This window comes from Carassius auratus, unplaced genomic scaffold (genome assembly GCF_003368295.1).
Source record: "Carassius auratus strain Wakin unplaced genomic scaffold, ASM336829v1 scaf_tig00215810, whole genome shotgun sequence".
In the NCBI taxonomy this organism is placed as follows: domain Eukaryota; kingdom Metazoa; phylum Chordata; class Actinopteri; order Cypriniformes; family Cyprinidae; genus Carassius; species Carassius auratus.
Window position 1 is genome coordinate 374,934 of NW_020528252.1, and position 21,462 is coordinate 396,395.

Below are 21,462 nucleotides of genomic sequence, written 5' to 3' on the forward strand. Positions count from 1 at the left end.
TATGTCATTCGGCACAGTGCAATTTACATCTGTTTAATCACACACCAGGATCTGTGCTTTAATATCACTGTTGCTAGATTTAATGTGTAAGTTGATCCACTGGGTGATTTGCATTACTCTTTAAATACGGTATATAATATGCCTCTTTTTTTCCCAGCTCCTTCTACAGTGTCTATCATGCATCAGGTCAGTCGCACCATTGACAGCATCACTCTCTCCTGGTCCCAGCCAGACCAGCCCAATGGGGTCATACTCGACTACGAGCTGCAGTATTATGAGAAGGTATCACATTAATACACTTGATTAATGTATAATGCATGATACACATTTTTAATGCAGAATGCATACAGTGCATTTGACAGTATTATAAGCATGCATTAAAAAGTGTCAGTGTTGTAAGATTGATTTATAAATGCATAAGTTAAAATTTAATTGCTGTTTTTATTAACGTAATAATAATAATAATAATAATAATAAATATAGCTGCAAACAGCAATTAAGGGGCCACGCACTACAGAAGCAAGCAAGGCAGCAAGACCAACTGTAGCATAGAGTAATTGAAGCCATTTTAAAAAGATTTTTGTCAGAATGGCTAAAAAAATCATAAATACCTCCACTAGTAATATGATTTAATGGCATATCACTTATAACAATAGGTAGTGCTGTTATCAAATCAAGGTGGAGGGGAAAGTGTGAGGTGACAATGGCACAAACAAAGTTTGGTGTCAAATTGTTAAAGCTTTGCAGAGATACAGTCTCAGACACAGTTTGGTATCATTCCAGCAAATTCATTGACGCATTAAACAACCATTGTGTGTAGTATTATTATTATTATCTTTATTAATGTTGATGTATTAAAGTTCCTTGAAGTGAAAATGATTGTTCGTTTACAGTTTCTGTTTAATTGAGGCTTTTGGTAGCTGTTGAATGTGAAAAGCGAATAGCACTATTACATACTGTACGCAGTTACTCTCAAAACACTGTTGTGGTTAGAACCGAATACCAGTCGCTTAAATAACTGAGATTTCAATGCAGTAAAAAAATATAGATTTCCCTAACAGATTCCTCTCAGTCAGCACGGGCCACAGAAAACACACACACGCTAGCTTGTACTTGAGAAATACTCACGCCCACATGGTATGCCGATATTCTTTCAGTCTCCCATTTCACTCACTTTGTTTCCGCTGGTTGACACACATAAGACAGCCACACCCTTAAATACAACCCGCATTTCTTTCTTCCTTTGTAATACACATACACAAGCTGACGGTCTCCAGGGTTCTGCTCCTGTTCTAACTCTTTCCTCAGTATAATTCCTTTCTCAGACAGTGCTAAGGACTGCCTGTCAAAACACTCTTCTCAGACTGCAGCAAAACTCACATCACAGAGCTCAGAAATAGAGCTGGCAGGAAAAAAGCGGAGCACTCAAGTAGTACATGTATACACACACACACACAGAGTCCTACATTCTCTGCTTCTCCTTCGCTATCACTCTTTCTCTTCGCTTACACAAACAGACACTCAAGCGACGTGACAATGGCCACAGCTTTCAGGCCAGACTAATGAATCGTGGCTGGCCTGAAAGTGTCTGCCCAGCACCCACAGTCGAGCTCTACTGATGAGGTTTGATGAGATAGATAGCCCTGTTAGAGAGCCATATGAACACCTCTGAGTCTCTTGTGAGCCTCCAATGTGAAAAACTGACCAAAACGCCACTGGATTTGTAAAATGTATGTATTTACCCCCTTTTTTTGGTTATTTCTCTATTTCAGGACCAGACGGAGCATAACTCTTCCATAATAAAGAGTCAAACCAACACCGCAGTTATCCGTGGTCTCAAACCCGGAGGCATCTATGTCTTCCAGGTCCGAGCACGTACGGTGGCAGGGTTCGGACGGTACAGTGGCAAGATGTACTTCCAGACCATGACTGAGGGTGAATATCTAATCAAAATAATGACAAAATTATGGTTTGTTTTATCCAAAAATCTTCATCATCTCTTCAGATTTGATCTTTCTGAGAAGAAATGACATGCATATGATTCCGCCAATCATTCTTACATCTCCCACATCTTATCATAAGAGCAAACCTGTGTATAATTGACTTTTCAGTCAATACTTTTATCCAGAAATGGTGCAATCAACTGATAAAAAGTAAACATATAATGTTTGCCCACTGCTCCGGGTGTGTGCTCACAGTGTGGGTTTTAACTGCTGTGTGTGTGTGCACTTTGGATGGGTTAAATGCAGAGTACGAATTCTGAGTATGGGTCACCATACTTGGCTGAACGTCACTTCACTTTCACTTTCATGAATAATAGCACAGTACAAAAACGAAAATATAAACATATTTATATGAAGGCTTGTTAAAGATGCACTACACTAAATATTTTGTAAATAATAACAATAATATTCTATTATATATATATATATATATATATATATATATATATATATATATATATATATATATATAATTTATTTGTTTATTTATTGATTCAGTCCCATTTCCAAAATGCTAAAGAGAAAGAATGGTTGCTGAAACATGTCATTGGATGGCTGCCCATCGTTATGCCCTTCCCAGATCACCTCATTCAGAGGCAGCTGCCTCACTCATGCCTGCTCGCTCTCTAAGCCGCTTATTATGAGCAGAGTCAGAATTAGTCTGATCTATCCTCCTGAGCTCTCCGCTGGCATGATGAGAGACAGCAACTCAGCCAGGTGATCCAAACATGGATGTCTCATGCCAGCAGGCTGCACTCACATTGAGTGATTTAAACCAAGAGGTTTAAAACCGATTAAAAAGGAAGTTACAGTGCAGTTGAATTCACATGAGACCCGACGAAGTTCAGGTTTTTGTTTACTTACTACCTCAGCTTTTGGGAGTTTGGAGCAAGTGTTTAAATATTGTAAAATCTGGTAGCACGCTAGCATGTACTTAGCCTCTAGGGTTGCAGAGTGAGCACAGGGGTTTGTCTGCATTGTGAACGGATAGTCTGTAATTATACACGAGTAGAGGAGAATGAGAAAGCTAGTCAGGAGAGGAAAGGAAAAGAAAGTTCCCCAGGCCTTCCCAACATCCCAATCCGTCTGTCTTCCACCAGTACACACCACCCAACACATTTCCTCCACCGCCTGCCCATATGCTGCTGGAGCTAAGCAGTCCAAGTGTACGGCCCCATCTGCCTGAAGGTATCTCACACAAGGCTTCCTGTCCCAGATTCCCCACTGTGAAAGTGGGGAAGTGAGGGTCTCTCATCTGTGAAGACATTCACTGCAGGACTCCTGTGTCTAAGTGGAGTCTGAACTTGCTCCAGGCTACAACAGATATAGAGACACTCTGCTGGGGTTTGTCAGGAAGTGCTAACTTTTGGATATTGTGTGTGTGTGTGTGTGTGTGTGTGTGCCTGCAGAGGAGTACAACACTAGCATTCAAGAGAAGCTGCCTCTCATCATTGGCTCGGCGGCTGCTGGTCTGGTCTTCCTCATTGCGGTGGTGGTCATCATCATTGTTTGCAACCGGTGAGTTCATCTTGCTGTGTTATTAACATGTAAACCATTAGTATAGCTTCCCCTAATTATACCAGCAACATTTATAAAAATCCTGCGCTTTTGTCCTGATTTGCTTCATTAGCTGACATTTACAGAGCAGCAGAGCTTGTAAAAACTCACTTAATGATGGGGTTGTGTTAACAAGATGACGGTGGTCAGTAGTGAGTGTTGTTTCCATGGCTTTAGCACCTTTTTAAACAGTACAAGTAGAGCTGTTTGTATTTGTTTGCCTGCAGACGTGGATTCGAGAGAGCAGATTCAGAATACACAGACAAGCTGCAACACTACACCAGCGGCCACAGTGAGTACTTCGGTCTTGACTACTATACACACACTATGAATACAACTAAAATGTATGTTATGGTTCAAATGTTTAGAAACTGTAAGTTTTTTTAATGTATTTTGAAAAATGCTCATCATCAGATACTAAATCAATTCTGTTTTTTCCTGAATCTTTATTCTGTTACATACATACACATACTAATGCCCTCAATTTCCCCCACTTCCCCCCTCACACAGCTCTATTTAGCCGCTGTATCTCTTTCACCATCAAACACACCTTTATCTCAAAGTTGGACCTCAGTTTCTGATTAATCTGTAAAAATATTAACCCCACAGCTTCCCTCGAAATTCCATCGTAGAATGAATTAACCACGTATCCCCTAGAAGCGATTTCATTGTTCATCTTTGTTCTCCTGCTCAGTTCTTTTTCCACCACTCGTTTATTTTCCCATCAAAGCGGTACACAAAGCTAATGCTAAAAAAGCTCAGTGCCAGGTGTTTCAAAGTTAGCAAGATCCGTCAAAGATTCATCATAAAATGAGCAATACTTCAGTAAATACCGCCTTAGCCTCGGAGTGCTGTTCCATTTATAGAAATAAATCTTTAAGATTCTCTCGAGGCAATAATTTAAAGCTAAGCTCGCTTGCTTGCTCTTGCTCGCTCTCAATCTGAGGGCTTATAGTTTATCTCTCTCTTGCTCACTCTGCTGAATGAAAATGGTCTGGCACTTTTCCTCAAGTTTTATTTTTCTCTGCCCTTCATTATCAATTTAAACAGCTTTTATGCTGTGTAATCAATGGTAAAGGCTGCTGTAAATTCTATATTTTTGAAATGATTCCTGGGCCAGTGTGGGCCCAGTAAAACCTGCAAAATAGTGCTCACCAGTCAGAAAGTGCTCTCATTTTCTCAATTGTACGTGTATCTCGATCATTCTTTCTGCCTTTGTCTTTTCTTAATCTTAAAGGGAAAAATTGTCACCATTTGCTTACCTTCTTATCATTCCATTCTGTGAAAAAAAAATGATGTTAGGCAGAATGCTACTCTTGTCCATATCATTAAAGGGAATGGAAATATTTACGTTCAGTGACTGCAAAAAAGCAGCAAGAACATACTGCTAAAAGTTTCCTTCTGTGCTCAACAGAGGACAAAATGTTACCTGGGTTTTGGACAACTTGAGGGAGAGTAAATGATGACAGATTTTCATTTTTGGGTAAACTATCATTTAAAGAGAGAGCTCTGCTCAGAATAATTTTCTCCAGCATAGCAGATACACTATAACCTCATGAATTGAAGTGTGACGTTCACAGATCCTTTGATAGTGGATGCCATTCGCTTCTCTCACTCTATTTGTCTTCATCTTGTCTGTTGCGAGAGCACATGTATCAATTCCAAAAACGTCTGAGCAGACAGATCACCAGCAGAAAACCTCTCATGCTGCGTGAAAACACAATATGTCTATTAAAATACCTTTGGATAGATTTAGAGCCGAAAGACTGAATAATCGGATTTAAAACAGGAATTACTTAAGTCCTCACACACTTAAGTTCACCTTTAAGCCAATTTACCTGCAATCAAAAGATTGGCAGCAATGGAAAGTGCTGATACATGGTCCTCACTGGGGACTATGACTCCCCAGAGGTGATACATACATTTAAAACGCCTAATCTTTCTCTTGGCAAACACTGTTACACTCCACTGACTGTAGTCATAAGCTCTTCCAATGTCATTTCCAGAATTCCCAGAGGCTCGCATCTCTAATTCTTTCTCACATTTACTCTGACTATTCTGATGTACAGTATTTTTTGTAGCATTTAAATATTATAGCTGTTTTTAATTTTTTCAAGTATCACCAGGAATGAAGATTTACATTGATCCATTTACGTATGAAGACCCCAATGAAGCTGTGAGGGAGTTTGCTAAGGAGATTGACATCTCATATGTGAAAATCGAGCAGGTCATTGGAGCAGGTAATCAAACCTCCAAATGTCCAACAGTGTTCTACCATGAAGTTTTTCTTGTGCCTTGACTTAAAGAACGATGCACTTGTCTCTATCTATAGGCGAGTTTGGAGAGGTGTGCAGTGGTAACCTAAAGCTCCCAGGAAAGAGGGAAATGTTTGTGGCCATTAAAACACTGAAGACTGGTTACACAGAAAAGCAGAGACGAGACTTCCTGAGTGAAGCCAGCATCATGGGGCAATTTGATCACCCCAATGTGATCCATTTGGAGGGAGTGGTGACCAAGAGCAGCCCTGTTATGATCATCACAGAATTTATGGAGAATGGCTCATTGGACTCTTTCCTCAGGGTGAGCATTTTTGCCCAGAGTCTTGATTTAATAACTGTGTTGCAATCTACATAACCTAATTGAAAGCAGTGATAAATTAAAGGAACATCTCACCCAAAAATGAAAATTATCCAATGATTTACACATCCTCAAGCCATCCTAGGTGCATATGACTTTCAGTTTTCAGATGAATACAGTCAAAGTATATTAAACATTTTTAAATGTAAATTTAAAAAAGTAAAATGTAGTTTTAAGAGATTACATTTTACTTGATTGAATCGGCTGATATATGATATTCTCTCTCCCTCTCTCTCTCTCTCTCTCTATATATATATATATATATATATATTATATATAATATTTAGTAAAGTATGAATATTAACATTTCATACTGTATATTATAATATTGTGCTGTATTAACCATTTTATTTTGTATTAAATTAGACAAAAAGGATTTATAAGTGAACCCATAGTATTTTAAAGAAGAAAAAAAAAGGCGTCTCCGGTCAATGAATCACAAATCACAATGAATATTTTTTAGTAATTCCTAAAACCTCCTCAATGAACTGATTCACTAAAATACTGTGGATTTTCCCACACTAACACAAGCGCAGTAACTAAAACATGACTCAAATTCCAGTTCAGTCTCTCGTCTGCAGGTCTGTATGCGCATCAGCATGCTCAGCATCATACAAATGTTCCCTCCTAATTTCTCATGCTGTCCATCTGGTAATTTTCCACAGGATCTCTCTGCAAAATACCCAGCTACCCCCCATAACAAACAAATACGCTCAGTGTTGATTCCAGCTGTAGGAATGTTGTAATAATCTCAGTTCTCTTCCATTCGTCTCTATGGGTTGCCACACTAACATTTGCTTTAAAGCAGTCTCTGAATTGTTGCACTGTGGTTAGTCATGACCTCATTTTGCTCATTTTGTATTGGTCATGCTCTCTCGACCACGTTCTCTGCATTACAAGCTTTAGAAGAGCGGTGTCTGATAAACTGAGGCTCCATATTTGCTTCCGACCTATATCAAAGAACACACATAGTGATCAAAAAATTGTGCTTGGTCCAATAATCTGAAAACTCTTAGCATGAGAAAAATACTTTGTATCTATCTGCATTGGAATGAGAAGAAAATGCTGCTGTCAGCTGATGACTGGCATGCGTCAATTTGATTTCAGCTTAGAGCTGATGTGGATAAAATAGGTATCTGGATGCCTTGATCGCCGGTAATTGGGCTCACTGTGTGTTGCGTAAAAAAAAAAGCCTTTGATTTATGTAAATATGTAATCTTTGGGGAAGGGATGATTTGTTTTGCTCATTAGCAAGGCTTTGCCTCTGATCTATCACGAGATAACATTTATTTTATCCTTGACACGTAGATTTTCGGAGTGTTAGGCTCAGGAAGTGTAATTATCTGAAACAAGAAACCTTCATGGTTATGCCGTTTAAACGAAGGCGAGTAAACAGGAACCAAACGACCCGCCATTTGTTAGACATTTGAACTGAATTTATTTATTCTCACCACAAACAGATCCAGCTCTTGCTAACCTCTGTAATTGTGAGATTCTGATATTAACTGTTGACTAGCCAGTTGTTTTGCTCATGTTTATACTTGCACAGAACACCCTACGACAGAACGCACATGCCCCACCGTGCGTTCTTAAGTGAAGAAATGACTGATTTCTGATAACACAAGTAGAAGAGTGAAAATATTACAACACCACCTCATACATCAGGTTTACTCTGTGTTCAAATCACAATTTTATATTGAAGCATTCAAAAAGAAAACAATTTTTTTTTTGCTCTCATAACGTCAGTTTGGTGGTGTGCGAGAGCTTTGAAACTCCTCAGATCTTTGTGTAGCTGTACAATTGTGTTGTTTCTGCAAGACTGTCATCCATTTCTAACAGAATGCTGATTTCTTTGAAAAAAAAAAAACATGCGTCTGTTGTGGCACCTCACTATGACAGCGGAAGACAACATTGTGTGTTAGTGCTGAAGTGCTAGAATATGAGTCTGATGGAGCTCTTGTAAGACACGACTGAGAGGGAGACTCGATACTAACCTGTCTTCCTTGCACTGATCCAACTTCCAACATTGTTTTGTGGCTGATTAAGTAGTGAAAGAGAGCAAAAGGGAGAGAAATTCAAAAAGGTATGCTACCAAAACTTTCAGACAGATTTGAGAAGCATTAAAATGAAAAGTTAAGCACAGCCGAACTGACAGCAAAGACTAAGTCTAAGAAGAAACAGCATGGATAGAATAATTCACATATTAAGAATGTTTGCTTCACTCCAAATAACTTTTGAGTGAAAAATCCCTCCAATTAAACTATAGGCAAACACAGTGAGCAGATTAGAGTGCCAGGCTGTATTTACGAAGGATTTCTGCTTCATGAATAATGGATGCCATTTAATTGCTGTGGAGGGTGAGGAGAAATTCAATCAAGTCGGCTTAATGTGGGGGAAGGGTTTGAGTGTGGCACATGCTGCTCAGAGGAGGAAGGGTTTGCATGCGACACAAAATGAAGACATCTTGTAGCTCTTCCATCCAGTATCCATTGCTTTCCATCTCTCTCCACTTGACGCGTGCGTGTCTGTCCGCACCACGCCTGCTACGCTCGTCTCCTCTGATCAGAAGCTGAATGTTGCTTGCCTCATGGCTGTCTGCGGAGGGTCTGCAGATGGAGGCAGCTGCAAGCACAGCTGGGTCAGAAACTGCTGGACCTCCTCATGAGCAAAGGGCTTTCTGACCACCATGGTCAACAGCTGCAAGATTTGCAATGGCCCACATTGATCATCGAATGTCTGATCTAGCATTGCTTAGCATAAACTCTACCAATCCTCACCAGAGCGTTTGCACAGCCAACCCAATCCAGATTTGACTCAAAACACTGTGTTCAGTCTCTACTCTTATCCGACTGGGCATACTCGACATTAACCGTGATTTCCACAGCTTTATTCTTACCTATTGCTGTTGTTTGGAATTTATAGGTTGCCCAGAGATAACTGTAACACAATTACTTATTAGGAATGTGCAAAATGCTATTGTTTTTTTATGCACACTTCACCTTTACAAATGCATTTTATAAGAAGTAGGGCTGTGAATCAATTTTCAAGAATTTAAAAATTTTATATAATTAATCATGTTTTTTGTGATTAATTGTGATTTTGATTTAGAGACAAACTTGTAATTATAAATATATTTTCTATATGAATATATTTTAAAATGTAATTTATTTCTGTAACAAAAAGCTGAATTTTTTGCATTCATTACTCCAGTGTTCAATGTCACTTGATCCTCCAGAAATCATTATTATATGTTGATTTGGTGCTAAAGAAACATTTCTTGTCATTATTAATGTTAAAAACATTTGTACTGCATAATATGCTCATAAATATATTTACCCATTGAATCCTTAAAATAAAAAAACATAAAATAAGAATATTTTAAATAGTAAAAGGGAGATTTACATCAAGGCCAGTATTACCAATATTTGATGTCTTGACCCATTTATGTTCTGTACTTGTTTACAGCAAAACGATGGGCAGTTCACTGTGATTCAGCTGGTGGGCATGTTACGAGGGATCGCCTCTGGGATGAAGTACCTTGCAGACATGAATTACGTGCACCGGGACCTAGCGGCCCGCAACATCTTAGTTAACAGTAATCTTGTATGCAAGGTGTCCGATTTTGGACTCTCACGGTTTCTGGAGGACGACACATCTGATCCCACCTATACCAGTGCCCTGGTGAGAAGTTTTTTTTATATTTGATTTGAAACTTTCATGCAGATTTGTGCTTTGATTTGAGGTGAATTGATGTTTGTGATTTGGGTTTATACAGGGTGGGAAGATCCCTATTCGATGGACAGCCCCAGAGGCCATCCAATATAGAAAGTTCACCTCCGCCAGTGACGTATGGAGCTACGGGATTGTCATGTGGGAAATAATGTCGTATGGAGAGCGGCCATATTGGGACATGACCAATCAAGACGTACGTATCTCACTGCTTAAACTACTTTTTGAAAGCAGTTTTGCTGCTTAATATGCTGAATAAAAAAAAAAAAAAAGAGAAACTTACCGACCCTAATCTTTGAAGGTGGTGCACATTTATTAGGTGATTTGTTTCATGGTTAAATTTGAATTCCAGGTTATACAATTATACAGTTATACAACTCTTTTTACTTTAGTTATTTATTCAATTCTTCCAATTTGTGCTCCAACCTCATAACCTTTTCTAAGCTGCAAATCCCCTATCTTTATAAAGTAAAACTACCAATTTCTTAAAAAAAAATTTTCTAATGGTTGTGCCAGAGGCTGTTGGATGGCTGCCGTATTTTAGCGCGTAATAGATGAATGCTGTGCAGCAATGTTGAATCAGAGGCTAGGGTAAACAGCAGAGAGAGCACGTCTTAAATCTGCCCATGTGCTACTCTGTTGTATGTGAGGCCAAACCTCAGACCCCAAACACTGCATGAGTGTAGTCAGTCTTTGCAGAAACAGCCGCACCGATCATCAAATCAGATTCGCCTCAGAATGCAGAAGAAGACATAAGGATTTCAAGAGATCACATTTTTGGGGTTTAAATAAGAGGTTTGAACTGTATCTGTGTTTATTTTGGAGAACATATGCTCTTGGTGGGTTACGTCATGTGACTTTGAGAGTGTCATCAAGCTGTTGTCCTTGAATTGTGTCAAAGGGGATCATTTACTTAGCCTGGTAATACCAAACTTCGCTTTGCTTCGTAGACAGAGTCTGGAAGGGCATAATTGACAAGTGTTTACTTTCTCATGGGGGGGCGCTTGTCTGAAGTTTAAATCATTGGTGCACCCGTAACATAACGTTTGGTTATGATGTGTGGCCAGCTGTTTTGGAGCCAACTGGGAGATGGTTTGCTATCTCAGACTGAGTACAGAAGCGAATTGAAATTGAGCGGAAGTACAAAGTCTGACATAGGCTATCATTACTCACCAAATGCATCTGTCACAAAGGCTACCACAAAAAAATCAACTGTATTTCACACTCACTTCCTGTTGAATAAAATGATTATTTCACATGCAAAGCACGGTGCCACGTTAAACAGTCCCTGCCCTTGAAGAAAGCTCCCTTTTCTAGCATCCCTCTGGGTGGCTGGGAAAAGGCAAATTATGGGTCCAGATAATGAAAATAGTTTCAAATTGAAAGTGTGAATGCTAATGCGCTAAGAGGGACCGCAGTTATCTTATTAGCAGCTCCAGATAGCGTTGGGTCCTCCCATCGGGCTGGCCGTTTGAATGAGATTAATGAGGCCTTGAATGGTACACCATAATGGCTACGATAATGAGTTGGGAAACGGCGGGTCTCACTCGGGTCCTGCACGCACTTTCCACTTCGTGGCCATGCATTTCTTTTCTGGCCATCAAGGCCACTTGAAGCACCCTGTTTCATTCAGATCTGACAGTGCATCCGTCGGCTGAGTTCGGATAAATGCTCAGTACCTTTTTTGCACATTTAGTGATGCTACATAGTTAATTTGCTGGAGATGTATTTAAGTTTTATTTAAGTGACATTATTGATTTCCTGTTACAGCTTGCAGCACATTTTCCAAATGTACAATTTAGTCAGCGTGTAGATTACAGGCCATGGGTTAATCATATTTAATCTGACAGATGTTGCATGGATTGAAATGAGTAGAACGGATGGGAGCCAGACTCTTGCTATATGCTGCCAAAAAACTTAGTAACGCTAAGACCGCTCTTTTTTCACATTTGATCAGAGAGGAAACACATGTACTGCCAAATTGTTGTTATCAGCACCTTCATAATCAAGATCTATTAGCTGATTTAGGAGGTATTTAGATAGCAGCTGACTATGAGTGCTTATTTATAGTCTGTCTGTGTGTGTGTGGTTTTGTAAGTGTAAAGGGTGTGTGATCATCTGTGTTTGTGGCCAATGACAAATGGCTTCCTTGTGTCCCCCTAAGACCCAGATAATGATCACAGTGCATTTATGAAGACTGCAGATCAATCCTCTGTCTCCTGTTGTGTTCCAACCCCCCTGCCCAGACGCTGGCTCATATCTACTGCCACCTGCCTCACGCCATGCCGACAGCTCCTATCAAAGCAATGGTTTATGGCAATTTATTACATTTATTTAAATTAAATTAATTTAAATCTAATGCATTACACATTATTTAACATTTGAGTTACAGTTCCGAGAATTTAACGTCTGCTAATACTGATTAAACATTAGATTATCTTAAAATGTTACACATTAATGTTGCCCACAGTATAATTAGGCCTGAGAAACAATAACAGATGTTATATTGTAGAACAGTTTAAATAGTGAGGCAGGCATGTTGCATGGTGCTACTCATGCAGGAGGCCCAAGTTCTAATCTGGCTTGTGTCATTTCCTGAAACCATCCCTCCCTCTTTCCCACTATCGTTTGTCACCTGTCACTGACATTTGGGATGACTTGGGATGCAACTAGTGTATCTTTTATTCGCCCCTTTTAATAACCACCTCGAGACCCTCACAGATCTGTGTCTCCCTCTGCAGGTCATCAACGCTATTGAGCAAGACTACCGGCTGCCCCCTCCCATGGACTGCCCCAGTGCCCTCCATCAGCTCATGTTGGGCTGCTGGCAGAAAGACCGTAACAACCGGCCCAAGTTCAGCCAGATTGTCAACAACCTGGACAAGATGATCCGTAACCCCAACAGCCTGAAGGCCATGACTCCACTCTCATCAGGGTGAGTTGGAAAACACAGAGTTCAGTTTGTTTGGATGATCAAAAGCAAATGAGTGAGTGGTTGTAAAACCCAGACAGCATTTTTACGTGAAGGGTGTTGCAAAAGATAGGAATCAACTAGTGCTACAACAACTTATCAATTATAACTGATGTATGTAATTGACAATGAGTTTGTGCACTATGCACAGAAAATATCTGTCAGAAACGTCACATTACAGCTATGAATAATACATTTATATGGACATGTGGAAAACAGCGGAGTGAGCGGCTGTGGGAAAAACTCACGGATTTCTGTTAAGCAAAGTTCAGTGAACCAGTGTGTGTATGTGCATCAAACAGACGGCGCACAATAATGTAACAGCATAATATTTCTTGTTAGACATTGATAATGTGTAATTGAAAATAACCTACATAGATACAGTCACATTTTTTGTTTTCATTTACTACAGATTACACATTGTTTTGTGGACAACACTGAGTAGGATGTACAATTAAATGTTGTAAATAATGAATCAGAGTATGCAATCCCAGAATGCAGTGCAACAACATAAGTGAAAAAAAAAAAGTGGATTATAATGTAAATATTTTACCAAATATATATGTGTGCTATGTTTGTTGATGCACATTAGATCTTCTGTATGACATCAAAATCTGTTGTAACCAATTGTGAATGGAGTTTCTCAAGCATGTTATGTGTAGAGCATTCCAAAACAGTCACTTTCAAGGTTTCCTTTGACTTAGGCTTCTACCTAGAAGGCTGTAGACAGCTAGGCAGCCCACTGGGCTTTGGAACAGGGTGTACATTTAACACTTTGACTCATCTGACACAATTTAACTCAGGCAGAGTAGTGTGCAATAGTCGTTACAATAAATCATATTTATGCAGAAAGATGTTTAAACAAGTTTCTACAGTATTTAGTTTATGGAGACACATTGCCTTTTTGGAAAGCGCTTTAGACACAGATGTGAAACTTTACACTATGGTATGCCATGGCAGCATCAAGGGATTGTAATGATGTTTTCAGTCTAACCGTTGCACATACATAATACTCTATTGTTTGGAGAGAGGTGCAGATCTATCCGTGTTACATGATATATGTGTGGCTACAAAAACAACTTTATTACTCTCTTTGAAGTTTCCTTTTTAAGGTATTTAGTATTTAGATTAGTCTGACTGTCTCACCGTTACACTGAAGTGTATGTCTGTGTGCACGTGTCCTTTTTGCATGCATGGTTCATTTATTTTAGGGGATAATTTTCCGTCTGACCTTTTGCCAGACCTGACTCACTTGCATCCTTCAAGGCATATTTACAAAACCAAATGGAATATGACCTTAAAAGTGCCTTTAAAAAGCCTTCTTCTAAATTATTTCTGTTCTGTTTTCAATTTTTGGTCAATGCTCTGGTTTTACTTCTGATATCAGTGGTGGACTTTATTTATGCTGTGAAGTTATTTATTTTTATTTTATTTTATTTTTTTTGGCATTGAATTGCTATTTAAATAAAAACAACTGTGTTTGATAGATCAAATCATTATTAAAGGCTTTAGCCAGTAATACACTTGAAACATTGGTAAATCTGGGAGATGAAGCAAGTTTTTTGTGGACAAATGTAAAGTGGCCCAGTTTCTTCTGTCATCACGCTGATGGTGAGAGGCTTGGGTTTTGCGTGCTTCTCACCAGCTCTTTTTGGCCGGAGGCTTATACACTACAGTAATGTTGCTAGAAAGTGCAGTCATCTGGGGACATTAATTACATTTTTTAAGAATTAAGCAGGGCAGAGGATATTTCGCACTTAAATTCTTCCCTAAGATCTTTTTTTCCTCTCCAGAGATTGAATTATGTTGACCCAAGAAATAATATAGCTCAGTATTCCCAAGTGTATCACAATTGCCAAAAATATGCATAAGATTGTATTTATTTATTTTCCTTTGATGATAATATGCCAAATAACAGTGAAACACGTGTGCTTTAGGAATGTGCCATGTATACCACGGGGGGATTGTAGTAGGAGTATAATGGTTCACTGTAAAAAACGATCCATACCAATTCTCCACCCATGGTTCGGCACGCATTTGCACTGTAGATCAACTTAAATCTTAAAATAACACCATATAAAAAAAAAAATAGAAAATAGAATTTGGCTAATGTATGTTTCTGTTGATAAAAACATATTCTGTCTTTCCAAACCGACGTCATCACCCGGGTGTTGTTTGCTAACGTGCGCAAGTGAGACCTGAACAGCACTCGTTGCTATCTGTGTTTAAACTAGACGCATTAAGCCTTACCAGTTTAAACACTCAAGAGCCAGAAGATGCTAATCAGAACTCACGCGCACAGTGAGAAGATTTGTTTGCGCGCTTATCCAAATTATTGGATAAGCAAATATTGAGTTCTTTTTCAAGTCTCGTGCTTGAATGGACAAATTCACACAAACATGATGTCAACATGCCAGTCTTGGTGAGAATCCTAGCAGACTTCATCAGATGAACGTACAGTACAGTATCATTGTACTAGATAGGTGCATTGTCTTAAAGTGACAGCAGGCTATATACCTGCTATCTGTGTTTTTAATGTTAATCAAACAACAAAAGACAAGGAAATAGCTTTTGTCAATTTAACAAGGACTGATCTTCAATTTATAGAGTAAAATATGCAATGTTATTTTACATTTGATTACTTTATTCATTTTCTGTACCTAATATATATATATATATATGACTGGTGACTTCCAGATTGTAGTGTGTACTTGGTGGTTATTGGTACATTCACAACAGTGTGACTGATCTGTCTCTCAATCTCTTTTTCATTGCCCCTCCAGTGTGCATTTGCCCTTGCTTGACCGCAGTGTGCCTGACTTCTCCAGTTTTAACACTGTGGATGATTGGCTGGACGCTATTAAGATGGGCCAGTACAAAGACAACTTCGCCAATGGCAACTTCACCAGCTTTGACCTCGTTTCCCAGATGACCATGGAGTAAGTGCTATACCTACGAGAGAAAACAGTTCAGAAAACAGCCACGCTTTGATCACTGAGTCAGCAGAACCTCTAGGGGATCTTTGACTCTATTAGAACTGATTGTCAATACCTAGTTTTGTTCTATATTGCACTAAGTTTCTCAGTCTATATATTAGGGCTACACACTATAGTATAAAATTTGCTTCTATTTATTAAAGAATCTTAACGTCTATCATGGATTGCACAAAAATATTAAGCAGCTTAACTGTTTTCAGCATTAATAATATGTTTCTTAAGCAGCTAATCAGCATATTAGAATGATTTCTGAATAATAATGGCTGCTGAAAATTCAGTTTTGCCATAACAGCTATAAATGACATTTTAAAATACATTAAAATTGAAAAAAAAATTATAAATTGCAGTCTAAAATAATCCCTCAATGATTAGACAACTTTATGGATTCAAATAAAAGAATAAATAAAGGTATATTTTCTCATCTTTGTTGCTGGCTGTCAATCACAGTGGAAATGGAAGCCACAGAAGTGCATGCTTAGACTCTTCTCCTCTCCTCACTTCAGCAGTCACCTGGCCAAACCAGACACGCCATGAAAACAAAGGAGGTGTTGTTGTTTTATAGACGCTTGGATTGTGCAACAAACAGAGGATGATAGGGATAAAAGAATTTACCGGTTACTCAATCTTGAACTAACATGCTCAGTTTACTTTGGCATCATGTGATGAAGCCAGTGAATAAAAATGTGTTACTACAACATTGTGGTATATGCTTAAGAGCGCTCGTGTTTAATCTTGCCTCTTTCTGTGTGTGTAAACAGGGACATTCTCAGGGTCGGAGTGACACTAGCGGGTCATCAGAAGAAGATTCTCAACAGCGTTCAGATGATGAGGGCACAGATGAACCAGATCCAATCGGTAGAGGTTTGACCACATGTCCTGATTAGACTGGGAGGACGAAAAGAGGAGGCAGTGGAGGCCAACGTGAAGGGATGGGGCGGCCACCGCAGACCCTAAGCCTGATTTTCCTTCTGGACCACCTAGGATATCCACCTGCCCCCTTCTCCGAAACACTCTCGTTCTCCATCTGTGTCATCTGAATCCCCCATTAACCCCCAGACACCCTAATGGGCTCGACTCTGGAAAACTGCGTCTGAAAAATATGGTCACAACACCTGATCGTTTAGCTTTAGCCACCCCCAATCACAGGGTGACCATCAGTCTGCCAGCAATAGGCTCCACCCTGTATTTTCCTTGAATTTTCTTTCCAATTTTCTTCTTTTCTTTGTCTTCTTTTTAAAAGAGTTTTTGTAAAGAATTTTTAAAGCTATGAAAACAAGGAATCTATATAAAATATATAGATTGGTGTAAAATTGCAGACTGAATATGGTGGACTGAATCGAAAGGCTACCCTTTAAAAGGGCAATGAAGAAACAGGAATTAAAAGAAGAGAAAAAAACTCGCCCCACAATACGTGCTTCTGAGATTTTCTTTCTAATATTTTAGTCTGCTCAATGAATACACATGGGACAACCTGCGGGACCTTAAAACCCCTCGCTGACAGCCGAGGGAAAAGTATGTGGACAACATGAAATGGGACTTCCTTTTGGCAGCCGATTTTTTTTCTTTTTTTTTAACTATATCAACATAAACAAACAGACAAATGGAGGGGAAAGAAAATAGTTATAACAGAATTTTTGGTGCAGATTTCTCATTGCTTGGGGGGAGAAAAAATTTAATATTTTAAAGATTTCATAAGAGCCTGCCAAACAGAGCATCATCCCTTTGTACCTCGTCCTGTACATATCAGATGCATTTGACGTTGTGAGGTCATCAGTACAAGCCTGATGTAGTCCAACGTTAAGTTTCAGTTTCAGTATAAGATGGATCTACACTGACATTTGATGGATTTTCTTTCATGTGCATGTGTGTAGATGACTTGAGGGGGTCATCTTTTATATTCTTCCTCCTTTTAGTCATGGGCTGAGATGATTTAGTTTGAAAGACGTAAGATATTCTCCCCCGCAGATGCATTAAGGAACATTTTTAGCCTGTTCTTTACATGAACTGCTTACAGAAAAGGACCCCGAGTGTATGTATGCTGTGGTCTTCACATCCTCTACGCTCTTCTCTTATGTTTGGATCCCTGCCGTGTGCGTGCGTGCGTGTTTGCGTAAGGGCCTCATGGAGCTCCAGTTCACAGGAAGCTTGGGTTTGATAAACTTTGCAGATCACTGTGTTGATATGCTTATTTTTTTGCCACCTCAATCATAAAAAAATATGTTTTATAATAAGGTGTTTAGGGGTTTTAATATCTGATAAAGTATGCAGTTAGAGGACATTTTCATAACAGGGAAGTGATTGTCCATTGTGAAGCATAGTTTTATATGAGGATATTGTTATTGTATGATATTTTTGAACTGGTTACATTCACTAATTGGGGCCAAGCTTACATTTGGAGTTTCATAGGACATTTAAATTAAATTAGTGTGTATAGGTGTTATATTATTTTTTACAGAAAATACATCCTACCGTTCTCCATGGTATGGTACTTCCACAATGCTCTCTGTGATTTTTAACCTCTATGATAGGCGTAAGAACAATACAACTCTGTATATAATATTCTGAAGCAGAAACGTCCCCCTCAGAGAGAGGTTTTTTTTTAAACTGTTGAATTTGAGTGTACATATTACTATTTTTATGCGTTGGTAAAACTGAATTTATTTTGGGCCTTTCGTTTTGTACTAGCTGAGAGATGAGAAGCAGCCGTAGAGATGAACAGGCCAGAGGTATCTTCAACCATGCTGGAGTGTCTATGTGTGTGAATGAGTGTGTTTGTGTGTTTGCACATGCAGGTACGTCCACTTACCAGCATTAAGGTCACTGTGCTTAACAATATACTTCTCGCTCAGCCATCGAGGGGCTCGTTGTACTCCATAACCTCAGGGTTAACATGTATCTGTGTTAAAAGCATGCAGTACTGTGAGGTCAGTTTACTGTAGGTAAGGTCCACGGCTGAATCTCAGAGTGCTGCTGAAGTTCTAAACAGATGGTGTTGACCGTTCTCTGTTCTTCCCATTACATAATGCTTCCATTAGACTGAAGAATCAGTCGTTCAGTGTTTGGGCATGAAACACAACTTCCAGCAGACAGGCCATCCCAGGTGTGAATTCTTGAGAGATGTAGCCATAAATTCAGATGGCTACTTTCTTCTGTGTCCAGAAAGACGGTAGGATTTTACTTTCCCTGGAATGTGAAATACTAAATGGCCCTTAAGTTTTAGCTCTCAGCTTTTCAGTCGTTCTTGGTCACTTTTTTAACACCAGCAGGAGAATACAGGGAGAAAGGGAATTAATCTGGACTTAACACCTTGTCCTTACCAGCAACGTTTAATTTGTCCATCGACACTGAAAACAAAAATTCATTGCAACACTGTCGGAGCCAATTTTTAATGTGTGGTTACACTAACGTTCAAAGGTTTGGGGTCCGTAAGATAAGTCTCTTATGCTCACCAAGGCTATTTTGTTGGTCAAAAGACAGCATTATTGTATTATTATTACAATTTAAAATAACTTCTATTTATTTTAAAATGTAATTTATTTTTGTGATGGCAAAGCTGAATCAGTTTTATAAAAAACTGTACAATAAATATTTTTTTCAGGATTCTTTGATGAGTAGAAAGCCTTTAACCTTTACTGTCAGTTTTTTTTTTTTCAATTTATTGTGTGCTTGCTGAATAAAAGTTATAATTTATCTATTTATCTATATATATTTAAATAATAAATCTTAATGAGCCCAAACTAGAATCATAGTGTATGTGGACAAATGAGATTTCACTGTGGGCGGGGCTATCAAGATACTATGTAAATGAATATCAAGCAATTGAAAATATGTTCTGTAAAATAAAATAGTGTAAAATCAACTAAAAACTTAATGTAAACTAAAATAACAGATAACCAAAATAAAAACATTTTTTTAAATAATTAATTTGATACAATACATTTACATACATGCAAAAACCTTTAAAACACCTATTTTTATGGTATACCATACGTGACATCTTGGTTGCGTTCAGCAGCTGGTTGGGACAAGGAGTGAGTCAGGAAGGTGAGAGACAGATTGAGAGTAAAGAATGTTCTCACATCATAAAACTGCCAGCAGCCACCTTTACCTGTCTGTTCAGCATATCCTCTCAATATTTAATGGCTGTGCAGTATCACTGCTGCACTGTGAAACCTAAGGTTCTGAATCCCTCGTCTTCCTCACAATAACACTGCTTCTGCTTCACCTTCCTAGGACAATCACTGTCACTCAAAGCTCCAGCACACATACCAGGATCCACACTGCTGTCTAGAAAACCTACAGAAATTCAGAAGTTGAGACACTCATGGCAATATTTAGAGGTGCTGCCCACAAGTTCCAGCATGTTTTAAATCAGCCTAACAGCACATGATTACCGGAGCTTTGAATGAAATCCAGTGTTGAAGGGATACCTTGTGTTCCTGATCCTCATCTTCTTTTCCTTCCAATGAAATTTTGTCCTTTCATAAGTAACGTTTCATGGGTCTGCGCTATTTGCAAAAACAATTTTTTCTTGCATCTTGGCGCTGATGCTCACATGAGTTTCTGGCACTTTGCATCGAGAGATCCGAAGGAACATTAACAACCAATGAGCCTTTCTGTTTTAAGATATTGATATGTTGAAAGATTATGACATGCTTGACATTTGCTACGCATTTTCTTCAATAAACCTGTATTTACATAGAAATAGTTCATCGCGGAGGTCTTGTGTAATTCTGTTTTTCCACCGAATCTTTAACCACTCAAGTTTGTTTCTCAGTAGGGGACTAATTACTTCATACATCTCCCTCTCTCATTTGTCATTTAACAGAACACTACGTAGACCACAGACAAATGAGACATGGCATCAAGGGTGTGAAAGAATGTCACGCTGAGAGATTTAAGCACTTCTCATAGTTTTTTCCCCACATGGATTATCACCTTAAATGCATAGCTTCTACCACAGCACAGTTCTTTTCTTCATACAAATGATGGTACATACTGTAGGCATTTTTTAAAACTCAAAACACTTTTTGTTCAGATGGCTTGAGAAAATAGCCAATGAGCTGCCATTATGTGGACATGCAAACTGCAAATGTTCTTTCTGGCAAGCAAAAATGTGATCGGCACAGAACCGTGCACCATTTAAAGATTTTTGTTGAAAGCTGGATGACAGTAAGCTGGGAACAGCATATGCTCGCAGCTACCGCCGAAGCATAATACCAATGCATAACCGTTATTATGATGATTATTTGCGACTGTGAATGAAAATACAAGCTGGCTCCGGCTCACTCTCATTGGTCCATATTTCTGCCTGCATCCTCCAAATATGGTGGGAAGTTCTCATATAGAAAATGGCTCCCTGGACAGAGCTGTGGTGCCAGTGGGGCCACAGCACCCTCTGCTGTTAGGAAGGCAGTAGTGCATTCTTCCCAAGGTCCATCTGCCCTGCTTTTCATTACAGGGCAGCAGACCTCTCTCTCTTTCTGTCTCTCTCTCGCTAGTCCAAATAGAGCACTGCCCACCTGGACCACTGTGACTGAGATGGGGGGGGTCCTGTTTCGCTGTATAA

General features: G+C 39.0%; 1 protein-coding gene across 2 annotated transcripts in view; it reads left to right on the forward strand.

Annotated features, from left to right (window-relative positions):
- LOC113095944 (ephrin type-B receptor 2-like) overlaps positions 1-19,492 on the forward strand; it is a 141,315-nt gene extending 121,823 nt beyond the window's left edge. The window contains exons 6-16 of one of the 2 annotated variants that reach the window (XM_026261304.1): positions 158-282; positions 1,773-1,935; positions 3,413-3,521; positions 3,788-3,852; positions 5,678-5,800; positions 5,893-6,140; positions 9,663-9,878; positions 9,973-10,122; positions 12,668-12,861; positions 15,681-15,836; positions 16,652-19,492. In XM_026261304.1, the coding sequence (XP_026117089.1) occupies positions 158-282; positions 1,773-1,935; positions 3,413-3,521; positions 3,788-3,852; positions 5,678-5,800; positions 5,893-6,140; positions 9,663-9,878; positions 9,973-10,122; positions 12,668-12,861; positions 15,681-15,836; positions 16,652-16,760 (1,658 nt within the window). In that variant the 3' untranslated portion in view covers positions 16,761-19,492. The remainder of the gene's footprint in view (positions 1-157; positions 283-1,772; positions 1,936-3,412; positions 3,522-3,787; positions 3,853-5,677; positions 5,801-5,892; positions 6,141-9,662; positions 9,879-9,972; positions 10,123-12,667; positions 12,862-15,680; positions 15,837-16,651) is intronic. The other variant, XM_026261305.1, reaches the window with a different exon arrangement.
- The last annotated feature ends 1,970 nt before the right edge of the window (positions 19,493-21,462 follow it).